This window comes from Saccopteryx bilineata, chromosome 9 (genome assembly GCF_036850765.1).
Source record: "Saccopteryx bilineata isolate mSacBil1 chromosome 9, mSacBil1_pri_phased_curated, whole genome shotgun sequence".
Lineage (NCBI taxonomy): Eukaryota > Metazoa > Chordata > Mammalia > Chiroptera > Emballonuridae > Saccopteryx > Saccopteryx bilineata.
In genome coordinates, this window is record NC_089498.1 from 60,340,160 (window position 1) to 60,358,787 (window position 18,628).

Sequence of the window (18,628 nt, forward strand, 5' to 3'; positions counted from 1 at the left end):
AAATAGGCTCATCAAAGTCAACCTTTCTATTGATGTTGGTCACTGCTCATGGCAAGTAGGGTCCAGTGGCATAAATGGTCTGTAAACTTTGAGATCATATTTTCAAACTTTTTTAGACTTCTATTTAATTTTTAAGGCTTTCTCATCCCAAGAGAGTGGGTTGCTTTTTCCAGAGTGTTTCATAGTATTTGAACACAATAGATGCAAAATAATTACTGCAATAAGCCTCCGAGACCTAGACAAGGTGCCTACTTCCCTTCCTATGCCTTCTTCAACTCTCCTAGAAGAATCGAGCTTTAAAAAAAAGCCCAGTGCTCGCAGGCTACATGGGTACAACTTCTACCTTGGAGAAGAAGGTGAGGGGGGTTAAACGTTCATGTCATTCATTCTTGATACAGTTGCCAGATTTAGTAAATAAAAACACATGATGTCCAGTTAAAAGTTCATTTCAGATAAACAAGAAATAATTTTTGCTTGCACAATATCCCACTCCTTTTCAAAGCAATATCTACATGTGACATACTACCAAACAATTCATTATTTACTGAAATTCAAATTTAACTGGGCACCCCGTATTCTATCTGGCAACTCCATCTCTTATAAAATATAGAGCCTAAAATTGCAGGCTTGAGGTGGATATGTTATGTCTCAGTCCCAAAGTGATATTTAACCACGTTTGATAAAGTTTAGATTGGCAAACCTTAGTTACCCAAAATGGCAGTTCATCATGTTTCTGCAATCCAGACTTCCCAAACAGCTTTGCTTTCAAATTCCAAAACAGGCTGTCTCCAATAAGTTGTTTTCTTTGCCTAAAGAACACCCCACTCTTGGATAAATATCACCAAGTACATGAGGATGTGAATCAGCATATCTGGGCATATGCAAAAACCCAAATTACAGCCTCACAGGCTTAACCAGCATAACTCAAAGTCACTACAACCCTTTGGCAAGAGTAAGACCACAATCATTCCTAAATAAAAATAACATAATTAAAACACTGTGAAGTTTCATTTGGCAATAAAGAAGAAATTAATAGCTAACCCTACTTCTTTTTTCCTGATAATAACAAAGTAGGAGTTTAACTGAGGGATGCTTATATAAATCTCCAATTCCTGTCCAAAACGATAATATAATGGTATGTATATACTTTTGTGATATTTAATTAGCCTAATTAAAGTTCTTTTTTTCCCTTCTACTCCTTGACATTAATAACATTAATATAACAGTATTGTGAAGGGCTAAAGTGAAAAAGACCAATTAATTTGTTGCTTTAGGTTATATGTTAGTTTGAGTATAAGATGTAGAAGTCATTAGTGCTGCTGGCCAGTATTTTATTCTTCCCCTTAGGACACATTGTAGAATTATTCTTCCCAGTCCCTGGTGTTGTAGGGTTATGGTTATGGGGGAAGCACATGACCAGCTCTGGCCAATGAGTAGACAAAGAAAATGTTGTGTGTTGCTTTAGGATTAAAGCTCCTAATAATTAGTGCAGAAGCCTCCAGAGCTCTCTTTTCTTTCTGACTCAGAAAACAGTAACATTCAAGATTGTGACTGCCAGGTTAGCAGAGGTCCTTAAATGACCACCACAAACCAACACTCCCTGGTGACCAATGAGGGATATGTTACAAGTACAAGAAATGTACATTTGTTGGCTTAAACTACTACAGTTGGGGTTATAGTTATCACAGCAGAGCCTGGCCTGGCCTAACTCAGGGCACAGCCAAATGAGTCTAAAATATTCCATGCATTATTTTTAGCTCCCTGAAACTTGCTGAATGTTTAAGGTTACATCATTTTCACTTTTAATTCTCAACAAACTCTTAAGGTAGATACAAAATAGTAGCTCCACTTTATATATAGGAAAACTGACACAGAGCTGGGAAGTAGAGGCTTGGAGTCACACATAAAGGAAAGGGCAGAGAAGGAATATCTATTTCACCACTACACTATACCTCCATTCAACTATTTAGCTCTGTGGTTTATTTATTTGTTTGTTTGTCTGTTTAATTTTTTTAAGTGAGGGAGGTGGACAAACAGGAACAGGCAGACAGGAAGGGAGAGAGAAGAGAAACATCAACTGATAGTTACAGCACTTTAGTTGCTCATTGATTATTTTCACATATGTGCTTTGATTGGGTGCTCCAGCTGAACCAGTGACCCCTTGCTCAAGCCGCCAACCTTGGGCTTCAAGCCAGTGACCTTTGGGCTCACGCCAGCGATCATGGGGTCACGTCTGTGATCCCACACTCAAGCTGGCAACCCCATCCTCAAGCTGGATGGGTTTGTGCTCACACCGGAGACCTTGGGTTTTTGAACCTGGGTCTTTAGCATCCCGGGCCAATGCCCTATCCACTGCGCAACCACCTGGTCAGGCTAGCTCTGGAATTTATAAAGAAAACTTCTGCAGACTAGAGGGAGTGAATCTCAGAGCCCCAAGGGCAACAGGTGCTAATAGGGACAAAGGAGCTTATCGATGTTACTGGTTTTTTTCCATGCATTATTAGCTCTTGACTACAAGCTGGATGTATAAAGCTATATAATGTTAGAGACTGTCTTTGGAACTATGTAGGGAAAATTGAAAATTGTTTAAATCAGAATTTATTTCTCTATGCAAAAAAGACAGAAAGGAAGAAGAAAACCAAGACAATTTCAAGAGCTACCCTATAAGGAAGCCATTTGCACCTCTGCCAGATAGTCTAGGCAGCATGGAAGCAGGGGTCAGTCCTTGCCAACTTCCACAGATTCTCAAGAGAGCCAATGCCATCAATCCTTCTTGTTCATTTTAGAGAATTTTTCTGTAACTCTCATTATAGGTGGAATATCAACTAGATAATGTACCCCCAAGCATGACAGTGCCCAACTTGCAAATTCCCCATTACTTGTAAACTTGTCTAAAATCAGTTAGGGTTCTTGTGAACACAGACTCCCTCAGAATGACATTTTCTTGGTCAGTATTTAAGCCGAATGTTTTTTTTTTTAAGTAATAAAGTAATGTTACAGACATCTCATGTTCCTTTCTAAAAATATCTTTCTTCAGCAGCTTACATACTTTGAATAATGAGTTACTTTCATGCTCGCTGACCCCCAGGAGTGAGTTTTTTTTCAAAGAGTGAAATTAGTTCCAGTTACAGCTTTATTAACTTAAAATCATGTTTGTTTGATAACCAATTTATGGAAACAGGAAGAACATATATTTGCCCTTATGTAATGTTGCCTTCACATTATTAAAATAAAAATTTTTGTTAGGATCATACTCTGGATGGTCAGGAGGCACAAGGATGTACATGAACGTTCGCACTACTCAAAGGGTTAAGAATAGGTTAGTTGTTAAGTCAAAGAGAAGTTTCAGAATCTGATCTATCATAAGAAATAGTAAATGCAAATATTGCTTCAGATGACCTCAATTTCAAGGACCGTAAATTGATCAGAGCTCTGTCCCTCTGCATCTCAACCATTTTACTCTTAGAAGAATGAAGAGGAATTTGGTAAATAAACCCAGAGGCCCACCTGTCTTCCTGACCAGTAGCGGGTCTTTCAAAAAATCCATACCTAAACAGGAATTGAAGTAAAACCTCTACAATGGAACTGCAAAAACCAGGCGTGAGAAATAATGCACCACAAACTAACGTATCAAATCAATTATCTAGCTATAACTAATTGTTAGAACCATGGTGACTTCTGCTCTTGACACACTACAAGAAGCCCTTAAAGGCACATTCAGCACTTAAAAGTCTTTCTCTCACTGAAAAGAAAGTGAACTTTTATTTGAAGTTCATTTTAGCTTTACAATGTTCTAAATTTTGCAGTCCTTCAGCTGTTCTGCTTTTTTTGTTTTTATCATTTGTACTTGCTCAGTAGTTCAGTAATATATCAAGAAAAACATATAGAAAATAGGTATGTAGTTGGAAACAAAATCTTTTTTTCTTTTGGTGGAACAAGTGACCCAGAATTAACTATTGTCTTTCTTCTAATTCAGTCTAACACAGTAAAAATAAAAATATTCTTATATAAATAAACACCTTCCAAAAACAGAAATATAGTAAACACTTCATAGTTGTTATTTTGCCTGCAAAGTATATATTTAGAATGATTTTATTTCTGCAGAAAAATTACAATATAAATTTCACTATCAGACTTGAATTCTTTTCCAGCCTCTTAACACATCTCCTGGAGCCAAGTGGGAGAAAGCTAAGGCTCATGCACACCAGACCGAACAACTGGTCTCCCAAGAAATTGGATTAGTGGCACGATCACAGTACACAACTCACTAAAGAAAACCCCTCTATGTAGCCTCCTGTCTACTGCTAAAATAGCCACCTGAGGGAAGTACAGAAGGACAGTACATAGCCTGACGCCAGCTGCTAGGGAGGGAAGATGATAAGACTGACTCTACCAACGCTAACTTTAAACATCCTCCAGACTATTATGAGGTCCAGCACAGGAAGTTGGTTCTGTTAGCCAAGTCAGACATCCCTAAATGAGGTTGTTAAGAACTAATACTACAACAATACAGTCATAAAATATGATAACGTACATAAATCTATTACCTTTTTTAAACCAGGGTATTTTATTTTAATCAATAGAATATTAATAAATAAGGATTTTTAAAATTTAACTCTGGGTTTATACATTTTTTTATTGTACAATCAGAAAAGTGTAAATCTAAGAAATTAATGAGACAAATAATTCTGGGAAAGGGTAGAACAAGACTAATCAAGAGTGGTGATTAGGCCAGACTAGGTAGCTCACATGGTTAGAGCTTTCATCCCAATACACACACCAAGGTTGTAGGTTTGACTCCCAGTAAAGGCATGAAGAAGAATCAACCAATGAATGCACACATAAGTGAAACAACAAATCAAAGTTTCTTTCTCTCCCTCCCTTCTTCTCTCTCTAAAATCAATATGATGTTCCTTCATCTATTGCAGGGGTTAAGTCCCAGACCCTCCACCCCATGATAGGCAAAAATCTACAAAGTAGCAACTTTATATTTATTTTATTATTTATATATAGTTTAAGGTTTTATAAACCGTCCCCACACTCTTATAAACCTTTCACACACTTATTTTGCCGCAAAAATAATTAAAATAATAAATATATAAAAATACCTATATGCCACAAAATACCGTGATATAGCAAAAAAATCTGTGATACAAAATTAGATATATATCATTTAAAAACTGCAATACAGTGAGACCGTGAAAAGTGAACTGAGATATGGCGAGGGACAACTGTAAATAAAAAAGAAAAATTAAAAAAAAAAAGAGTGGTGGTCACACAATAAACAGATAGAAAATATGTGTGCATATTTTCCAAGATGAAGAATTACTGCCTGACCAGTCAGTGGTGCAGTGGATAGAATGTAGGAGTGGGACATGGAGGACGCAGGTTTGAAAACCGGAGGTCACAGGCTTGAGCATGAGATCATAGACATGACCCCATGGTTGCTGGACTGAGCCCAAGGTCACTGGCTTGAGCAAGGGGTCACTCGCTCTGCTGTAGCCACCCCCCACCCCGGGTCAAGGCACATATGAAAAAGCAATCATTGAACAACTAAGATACCACAACGAAGAACTGATGCTTCTCATCTCTCTCCCTTCCCACCTGACTGTCCCTATCTGTCCCTCTCTCTGAATCTCTGAATGTGTCAAAAAAATAAAAATAAATTACCCCAAATATTCTAAAGCAGAGAAGAAATCTCCAGTGCTCACTGTTAATCACAATGAGATATGATAAAGCACACGTACATTTTTATTGAGACAGAATTGACATATGACATTATATTAGTTTCAGTTGTGCAACATAATGATTTGTTATGTATGTATCAATATATTGCAAAATGATCATCACAATGATTCTAGATAACATCCATCACCACACAGTTACAAATTTTTTTCTTGTGATAAGAATTTTTAGCTTGACCAGGTGGTGGCACAGTGGGTAGAGCATGAGACTGGGACGCAGAGGACCCAGGCTTGAAACCTTGAGGTCACAGGCTTAGGTGCGGGTTCATTTGGCTTGAGCATGGGGTCGCTGGCTTGAGTGTGGGATCATGGACATGGCCCCATGGTCGCTGACTTAAGCCCAAATTCACTGGCTTGAAGCCCAAGGTCGCTGGCTTGAGCAAAAGGTCACTCGCTCTGCTGTAGCCCCCCACCCTCCCCCCACCCCCATCAAGGAACATATAAGAAAACAATCAATGAACAACTAAGGTGCCACAACAAAGCATTGATGCTTCTCATCTCTCCCTCTTCCTGCCTGTTTGTCTCTTTCTGACCCTCTGTCTCTCTCTCTCTCTGTCTCTCTCACTAAATTAAAAAAAAAAATAGATAAATAATCATTTGCCTGACCAGAGGTTGTGCAGTGGGTAGAATGTCAACCTGGGACACTGTGCTCCTAGGTTCAAAAACCCTGAGATCACTGTGTTGATAATTGGCTCACCAGCTTGAGTGCAGGGTCACCAGCTTGAGCATGGGATCATTGACATGACCCCATGGTCACTGGTTTGAGCCCAAGTTTGCTGGCTTGAGCACAAAGTCGCTGGCTTTGCTAGCTTTAGTAAGAGATCAGTGGCTCAGCTGGAGCCCCTGGGGTCAAGGCACATATGAGACCAATCAATGAACAACTAAAGTGCCACAACTGTGAGTTGATGCTCTCATCTCTCTCCCTTCCTGTCTCCCTATTTCTCTCTCTCTCTCTAAAAAAAAAGAACTTTTTGCTACTTTGTTGCTACTCTTAGTAACTTTCAAATATATAATACAGTATAATTAACTACCATGTTTCCCTATCTATAAGACACATCTTTGTTTTGAAAAATTTGGGACCTAAAAACTGGGTGCGTATTATACAGTGGTTGTAGTTTTTTTTACTTGCATTTCCTGCTTTTTCGCACTTGTTTTTGCACTCGTTGAAGACAGTGATTCATCATCAGACACAGATGAGGACAAGCAATGGATGGGAGTTTTGACAGTGATGAGGAGTTGTATGATGCATAAAACTTGAGTTCAGTAACTTTATGTAATACATTTTTTTTTTCAAATTTTGAGTCTCAAAATTAAGGTGTGTCTTATACACGGAAGCATCTTATACATGGAAGCATCTTACACATGGGGAAATACATACTCTACATTACATCCCTAGGACTTATTTTATATCCGGATGCTTGTACTTTTATACTTTCACCCATTTTGATCCCTCCCCATATTTTGTGTAATTTTCACAAAATATTATATATATAATCTATTCCCTTCAATCAGTTCTCTTTCCTAGGAAAAAGGTTTGCTGTCCCAATAAGACATTCAACACAATTACAAAATATTATTATAAGATTCTGTTTTCATAAGGACTTTCTGTTTAGTACAAACTCACAAGTCTTGCTTAACTTCAAGTTCATCATATCAATAAACTCTCATATTAGCATCAATAAAACCTGACTTTTGCCCTGGCTGTTTGGCTCAGTGGTAGTGCATTGGCCCGGTGTGTGGAAGTCCCAGGATTCAATTTCTGGCCAGGGCACACAGGAGGCACGCCCATCTGCTTCTTAAACCTTTCCCCTCTCCTTTCTCTCTATCTCTCTCTTCCCTTCCTGCAGCCAAGGCTCCACTGGAGCAAAGTTGGCCCGGGAGCTGAGGGTGGTTCCATGGCCTCTGCCTCAGGGGTTAAAATGGCTCTGGTTGCAACAGAGCAATGCCCCAGATGGGCTGAGCATCGCCCCCAAGTGGCTTGCCGGGTAGATCTTGGTTCGGCACATGCAGGAATCTGTCTCTCTGCCTCCCACTTCGCACTTCAGAAAAATAAAAAATAAAAAATAAACACCTGACTTTTCAGGAGACAGATCATTCATTAAATGGTCCTTATCCAGGCCACTTTTTGCAAAGCCTGTTGTCTAAGGAAGAAGGGGATAAATAAGCAGAAAGGAAAACTCCAACTGATCCTGGTTCAAATAAACATACTTCAAATTACTTAACCTCTTAGAGAACATTCTTGCATTGCCTTCCTGGTTCCTAGACTTTTATTGGACCGGCAAATATATCTAAAACCCTCCTCCTTTAAATCATTCATAGTGGATACAAAGCTGGAATCAGTTATCCACACATGCACACAAACCTCAGATTCTGATACTGTACTTACTGTACTATGGTTCCTTCTCAGGCACATGGCTAAGACCAACATCCCCCCCCCAAAAAAAATGTGCTCAAGGTGAGATTTAAATTTCATGCTCTAGAAGTGAAATTTCTAACTTTAGGCTGATCAGAAAAATAAGAAATTCTTGACCAGGCAGTGGTGCAGTGGATAGAATGTCGAACCAGGATGGGAGAACCCAGGTTCAAAACCCTGAGGTTGCCAGCTCGGGCATGGGTTCACTAGCTTGAGTACGGGTTGCTGGCTTGAGCGTGGGATCATAGACATGGCCCCATGTTTGCTGGCTTGAGTACAGAGGTCACTGGCTTGAAGCTCAAGGTCGCTGGCTAGAGCCCAATGTCACTGGCTTGAGCAAGGAGTCACTTGCTTTGCTGTAGCCCCCAGTCAAGGCATATATGAGGAAGGAATCAATGAACAACTAAGATGTCACAGTGAAGAATTAATGCTTCTCATCTCTCTTTCTTCTTGTCTGTCTGTCCCTATCTGTCCCTTTCTCTGACTCTCTCTCTGTCTCTGTCAAGAAAAGAAAAATAAGATAGAAACTTCAATGATTACTATCTGGCCCCGTCTCACTTTGTCATATCCGTAATCCCAATCTGGTTAGGATCAGACTGAAGCTCTACTCTGGGGTTCTGAATACAAACTATGTGACAAGAGACACCAGAAATGGCCACAACTAAAGTCTTACAATGATGTCCTTCAGCTTCAGAGAAGGCTGTTTTTAAGTTTATCAAGGTTGTGCCCATAGGTTCTTCACAGGTCCTTTTGGGAAATGATAATCTCATAACAAACCAGTTAGAACTGTGCCTGGATGATGGCAAGAAGTGTTGGGCAGAATCTCTAGATAAGCTCAAGTTCCCCAATAAATGCAGCTTCACAAACAGAATCAGTCTCACCGTGCATGGTGAACCTAGTTAGTGTGACATTTACTCTGTGATCAAAACTCATATGAAATGGTTCTACCAGTTTCTATATTTGTTCCAGTCCTTGTGGAGCTTTGCTTCTTATTTATTTATTTAAGTGAGAGTAGGAGAGATGCAGAGACAGACTCCTACATGAGCCCTGTCCGGGATCTACCTGGTAACCCCCATCTGGGGCTGATGCTCTGCCTACCTGGGGCCACTGGCAACTGAGCTATTTTTAGCACCTGAGGCAGAGGCTGGAGGGAGCCATCCTCAGAGCCAGGGGCCAATGTGCTCGAATTAATTGAGCCATGGTTGTGCGAGAAGAAGAGAGAAAGAAAGAAGGAGAGAGAGAGGAGTGGAGAAGCAGATGGTCACCTCTCCTGTGTGCCCTGACCAGGAATCAAACCCAGGACTTCAACACTGTGTCAGTGCTCTACCTCTGAGCCAACTGGCCAGGGCCAAGCTTTGCTTTGATATTAGACAAAAACTCTATACATCATCAGTGATGATTGGGATTAATATTTAAAATGTTGACTTGGCCATAGACTTACTTCTTTCATTTGAATCTAGCATCATTCAAACCAGTGGTTTTCAATCAGGAACAACATCAGACTTACCTATCTATATAGTTTAATAAAACTGTAGATGTCCTGGGCCTATACCAGATTTAATAAACTTTTTACTTAATATTTTTTTGCATATTCTTTTAGGATTATTATGTTATATCTCAAGATTTTTTCATCTGTAAAAATTATATTTATCCTGCCTGACCTGTGGTGGCGCAGTGGATAAAGCATCCACCTGGAATGCTGAGGTCACCTGTTCGGAGCCCCGGACTTGCCTGGTCAAGACACATGTGGGAGTTGATGCTTCCTGCTCCTCCCCCCTTCTCCCTTGCTCTTTCTCTCTCTCCTCTCTAAAATTAGTAAGTAAAAAAATTTTTTAATTATATTTATCCATTTTTTTAAAAATACAAAGTAAGTTCCCAGATTTCTTTTAAAATAGGCTCATTTATAACCCTTTGAGATATTTTAATTTGAGGGAAATGACTTTATTATCCATTTTTGCATCTCACATTGTACATTATTCTTATGAACTCTCATTAGGTTTTTAACATTTGAAATTTATTAGTAGTAAATTAACCCCAACCACTTTCAGTTTTTTTCATCTATACAAGTTTGTTTTCCTCAGATGCCTGCCTGAAGTTTCCACTATAAGTTTCAGGCCAGAATTTGTGAGTTCAACAAACAGGAATATCTCAAGAGTCCCATGGTAAAGGCCCAAACACTTTAAACAACTGAAGTTTCAAAGAACAGACTTTGGGTATAGGTATCTGATGACACCAATGGGCTGAGTCAGGATTTACAGGACTTTAGTCAAGAAGCAGTTGGCTTCATGCTACTGCTAACCCAAGAACAAGAATTACCGGTAATTACAGAGGACTCAATAGACTGATAAGAGAAATTTTACTGTGGTTTTTTTTTTGTTGAGATTGTTGTTTTCATTCTCTATTTAATGGCTTTATAACAAAGTCATTTCTCATTCTCCTTCAACTAACTCCCTGTAACCCACACAATCTAGTAGATTCTAGTATTAACTATGTGTTATTATTTTTTGTATTCTTGATGCTCTGGCATCTGGAGCCACGCTGACTTGCTGCCTGGGAAGACACGATCTCTCCAAGGGCTGGCTAATTCATAGAGTTAGGAAACAGAGCAAATGACTTGCCCAGGAGACTACCTTTATATGCAAACTAACCAACCCAGAGCCCAGACTCAGAACTACCTTCTTTATCTGGCTCATATTCTCCAGGAGATAATATTCCTCTGCCTTAATCAACCCAGAGCCAGGGACCAAACAACTAAAATAGCTATAGAACTCAGAGTCCACTGAAATTATTCAAACTAGGCAATCTAAAACCTGCTTACCCTGCTTACCTTGCCGATGGAAACCTTAGTAAAGGCTCCTGTTCTTAGTTCTTCTCACGCCTTCTGCCTCCTGGCCAACCCTGGTGCTTCCCTGACCAGCACTGCATGCGCGGCATACATTCATCTACTCCTCCTCCTGAGAACTAGTGGTAGTACTTTCCATGGCAGTCATATTCTGATCTGTCAGCCCTACCACACCTGAATAATAATAAAACTTACATTTTAAAACCATTTTGTTTATGAAAACTAAAATTAATATTTAAAAAAATAATATCTGAGTCTCACTGGCCCCCAGAACTCAGAAATTCATATGGGCCCTGGCCAGGTAGCTTAGCCGGTTAGTGTTGTCCCAATATGCCAAGGTTGTGAGTTCGATCCCTGGTCAGGGCACATGTAAGAATCAATCAATGAATGCATAAATAAGTGAAACAACAGATTGATGTATCTCTCTCTCTCTCTCTCAAATCAATAAATTAAAAAAATAGAAAATTCAGGCCCTGGCCGGTAGGCTCAGCAGTAGAGCGTCGGCCTGGCGTGCGGGGGACCCGGGTTCGATTCCCGGCCAGGGCACATAGGAGAAGCGCCCATTTGCCCCCCCTCTTTCCTCTCTGTCTCTCTCTTCCCCTCCCGCAGCCAAGGCTCCATTGGAGAAAAGATGGCCCGGGTGCTGGGGATGGCTCCTTGGCCTCTGCCCCAGGTGCTAGAGTGGCTCTGGTCAGAGTGACACCCAAGAGGGGCAGAGCATCGCCCCCTGGTGGGTGTGCCGGGTGGATCCCCGTCGGGCGCATGCGGGAGTCTGTCTGACTGTCTCTCCCCATTTCCAACTTCAGAAAAATACAAAAAAAAAAAAAAAAGAAAGAAAATTCATATGGAGTAAACTTGGAGTGAACTTCCTTTTCATGGGTATAGGATTATTTAACATATATTCAATTATAATGTTGTTTTTTTTGTTTTTACCAGAGTAGAACTGAAAAAAAAATCTGATATGCAGCTAACATTTTGCCTGAATGTCATATTAAGAATGATGCTTACTGCCTGACCAGGCGGTGGCGCAGTGGATAGAGCGTCGGACCTGGATGCAGAAGGACTCAGGTTCGAGACCCCGAGGTTGCCAGCTTGAGCGCAGGCTCATTTGGCTTGAGCAAAAAAGCTCACCAGCTTGGACCCAAGGTCACCGGCTTGAGCAAGGGTGACTTGGTCTGCTGAAGGCCCGCGGTCAAGGCACATATGAGAAAGCAATCAATGAACAACTAAGATGTCACAATGAAAAACTGATGATTGATGCTTCTCATCTCTCTCCGTTCCTGTCTGTCTGTCCCTATCTATCCCTCTCTCTGTCCCTGTAAAAAAAAAAAAAAAAAAAAAAAATATATATATATATATATATATATATGTTTTAAGAAAAAAAAAAGAATGATGCTTACTGAATCGGGTAGAACAAGCCATTGCTGGAACCAAATGTGGCTTTATTTATGGAGCCAATGCCTGCAAAAACCTCCCAGGATAACTGCCTGCTGTCCAGCTTACATGCTCAGATTTACAGGTCGTATGAACCATCACTTCCTGACTAAGGTTAGTTTGGGGACCCCAAGAAGAGAATTCACTCAGATGTATAGGCGCGGCAGGTAAAATACAGTGGCATTTCTTGAGCTAGGTTTTCTCTGTCTTAGGATAGGAAATAATGGAGGCAGTAGAAGTGCAATCTGAGATTCCTTACGAAAACTTCCAGAGAGAGAAGTTAATTTTGTAATTATTCAATACTTAAGGTTCTATATTTTGCAGAGCATACTTATGAAGACTAATACGGTAAATTAACACTCTTGCTACATCTATAGAAATAATCAGGCCAAACTTAAAGAGACTAGCCTTATTTTATGATCAAGGATATCTTACTACAATCACAAAGAAGAAGGTAAGGGGCAAGAGGAGAATGTAAGGAAAATTGTAAAAGACTTTGAAATTTAGTGAACATCTCACAGTGGCCAAGACATGGAAACAACCAAAAAGCCCTTCAATAGAAGATTGGATAAAGAAGATGTGGCACATATACACTATGGAATACTACTCAGCCATAAGAAATGATGACATTAGATCATTTATAGCAAAATGGTGGGATCTTGATAACATTATACGGAGTGAAATAAGTAAATCAGAAAAAAACAAGAACTACATGATTCCATACATTGGTGGAACATAAAAACGAGACTAAGAGAAATGGACAAGAGTGTGGTGGTTACCAGGGGTGGGGGGAGGGAGGACGCAGGAGGGAGGGAGGAAGAGATTTAGGGGGAGGGGGAGGGGCACAGAGAAAACTAGATAGAGGGTGACAGAGGACAATCTGACTCTGGGCAAGGGGTATGCAACATAATTTAATGACAAGATAACCTAGACATGTTTTCTTTGAATATATGTACCCTGAATTATTAATGTCATCCCATTAACATTAATAAAAATTTATAAAAAAAAAAAAAAAAAGAAAGAAATTTAGTGAACATCCTGGCTAGCTTACCCACCTGGATAACCTCTGCTTTTATTTGTCTATAACTAGGCTATATCACCCTATGGATACTGCAAGCTTTGCCAATTTTGTGTCCATTTTAAAATTTATTTTAGCTCTCTTTGTCAAACTACAAATATGTGATATTTGGCATCTCTTTTGAACTGCTTGTAATACATTAATGATGCCCTGTCTAACTAATGATTTAAATAATATCTATGACACCTTTATTCCATATCTGTATGAGAATCCTGATTATATCCTCTTTTAACATGTATGCTTTAATAAAAATATGCTTACATTTTACTTTAAAAAATAATACCAATCAGGCCTGACCTGTGGTGGCACAGTGGATAAAGCGTCGACCTGGAAATGCTGAGGTTGCCGGTTCGAAACCCTGGGCTTGCCTGGTCAAGACACATATGGGAGTTGATGCTTCCAGCTCCTCCCCCCCTTCTCTCTCTCTGTCTCTCTCTCCTCTCTCCCCCTCTCTGTCTCCTCTCTAAAAATGAATAAATAAAATAAAATAAAAATTTTAAAAAAAATGATACCAATCATACATATAAGTCTCTTAGCAGTTTTGAGTCATTCGACAAATAATACTGAGTGACTACTGAGTGCTGGAGACCCAAAGATAGACAGTGACTAACCACTGACCTCATGGAACTTAGCTAACATTCTCTCAAACAACACTTATCTAGCATTAGTGAACAACCGCACAAAGCTTTAAGGCAGAGAAGAAAAATACAGTTATAAAATTCTAAGTAATCCTTTCTAAATAAGTAATTCCTGCTTAGCAATACAACATATCATCAAAGGAAGAAAATTCCAGAGGGAAATCACAGGTTTAATATAAAAATTAAGGCATGAGTAATATAAGGAGGTAGGTAAATCACTAGACTCACAAGTGGAAGACCTAGGTAGCTCTTATTAGAAACACTGTGCTTTTTATGGAAAAGACACTCTGCTCAAATTATTCCAAATCTGATTAAACACATGTAATTCCTCTGATATTTAGATTTTTCATTTGTACCAGATAATAATGCTAATTCATGGAATTATAGTAAAACATGATACATGCCTGAAACACAGTAAATGTTCATATAAGTGTTAGCTGATTTTATTAATAATATTATTTATACATGCTCAGTTCTTGGTCTGTACTCAGACAATGTTAATTATCTTTCCCCAAAGAGAACAGGAAGAATGAAACATGATTCAAAGTTTTTCCAAATACTGTAAACCTAAAATAATATTACTAAACTTCTCTTAGTCATTAGCGGGGGAAAAATCTCATTGTGTTTATGGAAATGTCAGGACTGAACTGAAGTTTTCCCTGCAGTCCAATGCTCTATTATAAGTAAATACTATACAAGCATATCTCTCTCCTGCAATCTTCCATGTATAAGCAACAGGTTAGGAATTACATGCCCCATTAGTACCTTATTACAAATGATGACTCTGTAATTTCTGTGAGACCTTACCCAAGGATGACAGGAAAGAAGGCACTTCTAAGACAGATGGCTGGTCATCAAAATCCCACAATGTCACAGATGACTCTTAGCAGGAGAGTCAAGTCAAAGCCTCCTTGTAATCAGTCAGACTCTGCAGGCAACCCTTTGGGTACAGCCCAAAATACTCCCACCATACTCCCAAACAAGTGCTGGATACATTCAGTAACAGACCCGATTTCAAGTTTATCATAACTTAAATGGCATTTCACACTCATCTCTTTCTGCAACTCAACTCAGTTTAAGATAATCACAACAAAGCTTCATGAATACAGAAGATATTTCATCTCACTGCAAAATTAACTGACAAAATAAGAGATCATAATGCCAAGGAAGAAATAAGATTAAAATCACAGGCCAAATAAGAAAACTACAAGATCAAATAAACTGCCAAGCCAAAGTTGTTCTAACAGGAAGATCACCTGGTGCCCATCTGCTAATAGGACTAGACTTAAAGTCATAATTTACTTATTAACCTTAGAACCTCCCACATTATTTTGAAAGTTAACAGTGAAGCATTAACAGAAAAGCAAAGTTAACATTAATGGAGCATCTATGTCCCCAAAACTGTGTTAGGCACCATTACAAATATAATTTCAATGTTGGAACCATTAACTCCTAGTAAGATTAAAGTGGATTGTATTTATGTAATCCTTTTTAAAAGCATCACAAATTATTTGAAGGTTTTATAAGATTTAAAAAAAAAAAGTCATTCTCTGCTGTGTCCCTCTACAACTAGAAAAAGTTAAAAATATAAACAAAATGTAAATTTATTTCGCAAATAAAGTTGAAAAGATGCTTCACCCTTTCATTTAAGTACTTATTGACCCCAAAGACACCAAATGCACACACAAACATGCCCATGCACACTTGAATGTTTATTCAAGACTGCTAAACTGCAACCTAAGGAAAATGGCCCCAGTTAAACCTGGAAGTTTTGATTTGTTGAGACAAATATTCAAGTTTGGGACAAGAAATATTGCCCTAAGAAAAGAAGACAATGAGATAGTCTCCTCTACTCCCCACACAAATAGCGAAGCAGCTTCTTTAAATCAACGTCAAAGTCCAGTATTTAAGAACATAAATTTGAACGGGCACTAAATTACTGGCCTGCCCAGAGAACTCCACTATTAACCAAAAAGAGCCCCCAAGTGTTTCAGGCCCATGGTATATGCAATGACAAGTCATGTTGATCAACTCCTGCAAAATGACACACTCAAACCACTTTCCAGAACTGTGCCCTCGCCTGAGAAGCACCCATCCTGACAAAGCCTGAGAAGGAGACCCACTACCTGACTTTCTCCGTGGCTCCTCCCGTTCTCCGCTTTGAAGATGGACTTGGGCTTCCTGGACTTGAAGTTGCCCATGCTGGGTCGCAGCACACCGTCTACCAGCACGGTCTGCTCTACATGCTGTGGCTCCCGGGAGGACACGGGCTCCTCTAGGAGCGCCCCAGTGTTGGGGTAATTTTCTTTATTGTCTTCATCTCTAAAACAGGAAAGACCCAATTTAGAAAGCACCACAAAGTGACAAACTGCTACGAGAAAGGGGGACTGGCTATACTCACTGCTGCTCTATTTATATGGACCTAGCAACACTTTTAGCGTTGACCTAGCCAGTTTCACAGAAATAAGAACGTAAGAAATGTGAATTTCATTCTTTAGATTACTCCATATTCCCTTCCAGTCTTTCCTAATTAACATACTTTTTATAGTTGTAACTCTGTACATACTATGATAATTTCAAATTTTCTTCACCCCAAGATGCTTTGATGTCTATCCTATTTTTCTTTCCCAATAACAGTGTATTCAGGTTAGATAATGTCATCCTAACTTTATATAAGGTCTAAAAGCTAGAAATTAAAGTGCCCAATAAAAGGGCTGCTAATTCACCCAGACTTGGAGGGTCAGGGAGGTCTCCATTCTCGCGCATTTGTACTTGGTTAAGGCATGATGCTTACTCCTCAATGACAAGTCTATAATCAACTATCTGCAACTTTCATATGCATCTAAAAGTTTAACAGGGTCCACTTTAACAGGATACATGCTACCCAGATCAAATATAAGACAAGGGTCAAATTGTACCCAACCAAGCCATCTGAACAACATCCTCAATACAAAGTCAATGATTCCATTGTCTGGGTTCTATCAATGTGTAACCGCTGGAGAAGATCAAATGGGCTAGTGTTACCCTCAGACATTCAGGGCTGGGATGTCACTTTTAATTTTCACTCACCAATCAAATTCAAAATACTATCTCCATGCCATTTAAATTTCCTCAAAAATAGTGACAAAATAACACTTATTTGAAGTCACATCCCTCTTAAGTTTAGATGCATTTTGTTTTCTTATTTCATTAAGAATCCAACAAACATCACAAATAAAACCAAATGGAGCATCTCTTTATACAATTAATATCACCATCCTTAACCCACTAGCAATAATTTGGTACTAGATTAGGAGTGGACACTTCCCCCCAGATGGTGTTTTTACCTCTTGCTCTCTGATCACAAACACCTATATGAGATATTTTGGCAAGGTCAGCGAGGAAGAAATTTCTCTGGACAATGACTCAAGGACATATAAAACCAAGTGACAAGATCAGCAAAGAGCAGCCTGATCAGGCAGTGGTGTAGTGGATACAGTGTTAGCCTGAAACTCAGAGGACCCAAATTTGAAACCCCGAGTTTACTGGCTTGAGTGTGGGCTCATCCAGCTTAAGAATGGAGTCACTGGCTGGAGCATAGGATCATAGACATGACCCCATAGTCGCTAGCTTGAGCCCAAAGAGTCACTGGCTTGAAGCCCAAGGTCGCTGGCTTGAGCCCAAGGTTGCTGGCTTGAGCAAGGGGTCACTTACTCTGCTATAGCCACTACCCCCCCCCATCAAGGCACATATGAGAAAGCAATCAATGAACTAAGGTGCCACAACAAAGAATTGATGCTTCTCATCGCTCCCTTCCTGTCTGTCTGTCTCTGTCTGTCCCTCTCTCTGTCTCTCTCTCTAAAACAAAACAAAACCAGCTAAGGGTTTATATGTCCAGTGCTCAAAATATCTTTTCACAAATAAGAGGGATTAAAGGGAGGAGGATGTGAGATAGGGGTGAGGGGAAGGGAGTAAATAGGAACAAATATAAGATGATGGAAAATAACTTGACTTTGGGTGGTGGGTATACAATACAGTTCAAACACTACAGAAGTGTTTACCTGAAACCTATGCATTCTTATTGATCAATGTCATCCCTTTAAATATAACTTCTGAAATAAAATTTTTTAAAAAACCAAATAGAGAGATTAAATTCACCAAACTGATATCAGGCAGATGAGTTCCAGTTAAGAGTCTGGGAAAAAAATCAAAGCAAACCTCAGGGCAGGAGGTCTGGAGCAAGACCAGGATGCAGGAGGGCAAGGTGTAGAAATAAAACTATGCACACTGACCAGACAGTGGTACAGTGGATAGAAAGTTGGCCTGGGATGAAAAGGATCCAGCTTCAAAACTCTGAGGTTGGCCCTGGCCGGTTGGCTCAGTGGTAGAGCGTCGGCCTGGCGTGCAGAAGTCCCGGGTTCGATTCCTGGCCAGGGCACACAGGAGAAGTACCCATCTGCTTCTCCACCCCTCCCCCTCTCCTTCCTCTCTGTCTCTCTA

At 39.7% G+C, this 18,628-nt stretch overlaps 1 protein-coding gene across 4 annotated transcripts in view; it reads right to left on the reverse strand.

Annotated features, from left to right (window-relative positions):
- FAM13C (family with sequence similarity 13 member C) overlaps positions 1 to 18,628 on the reverse strand; it is a 166,492-nt gene that overhangs the window by 136,094 nt on the left and 11,770 nt on the right. For all 4 annotated transcript variants that reach the window (XM_066242819.1, XM_066242820.1, XM_066242818.1 and 1 more), the window contains one exon: positions 16,276 to 16,471. In XM_066242819.1, the coding sequence (XP_066098916.1) occupies positions 16,276 to 16,471 (196 nt within the window). The remainder of the gene's footprint in view (positions 1 to 16,275; positions 16,472 to 18,628) is intronic.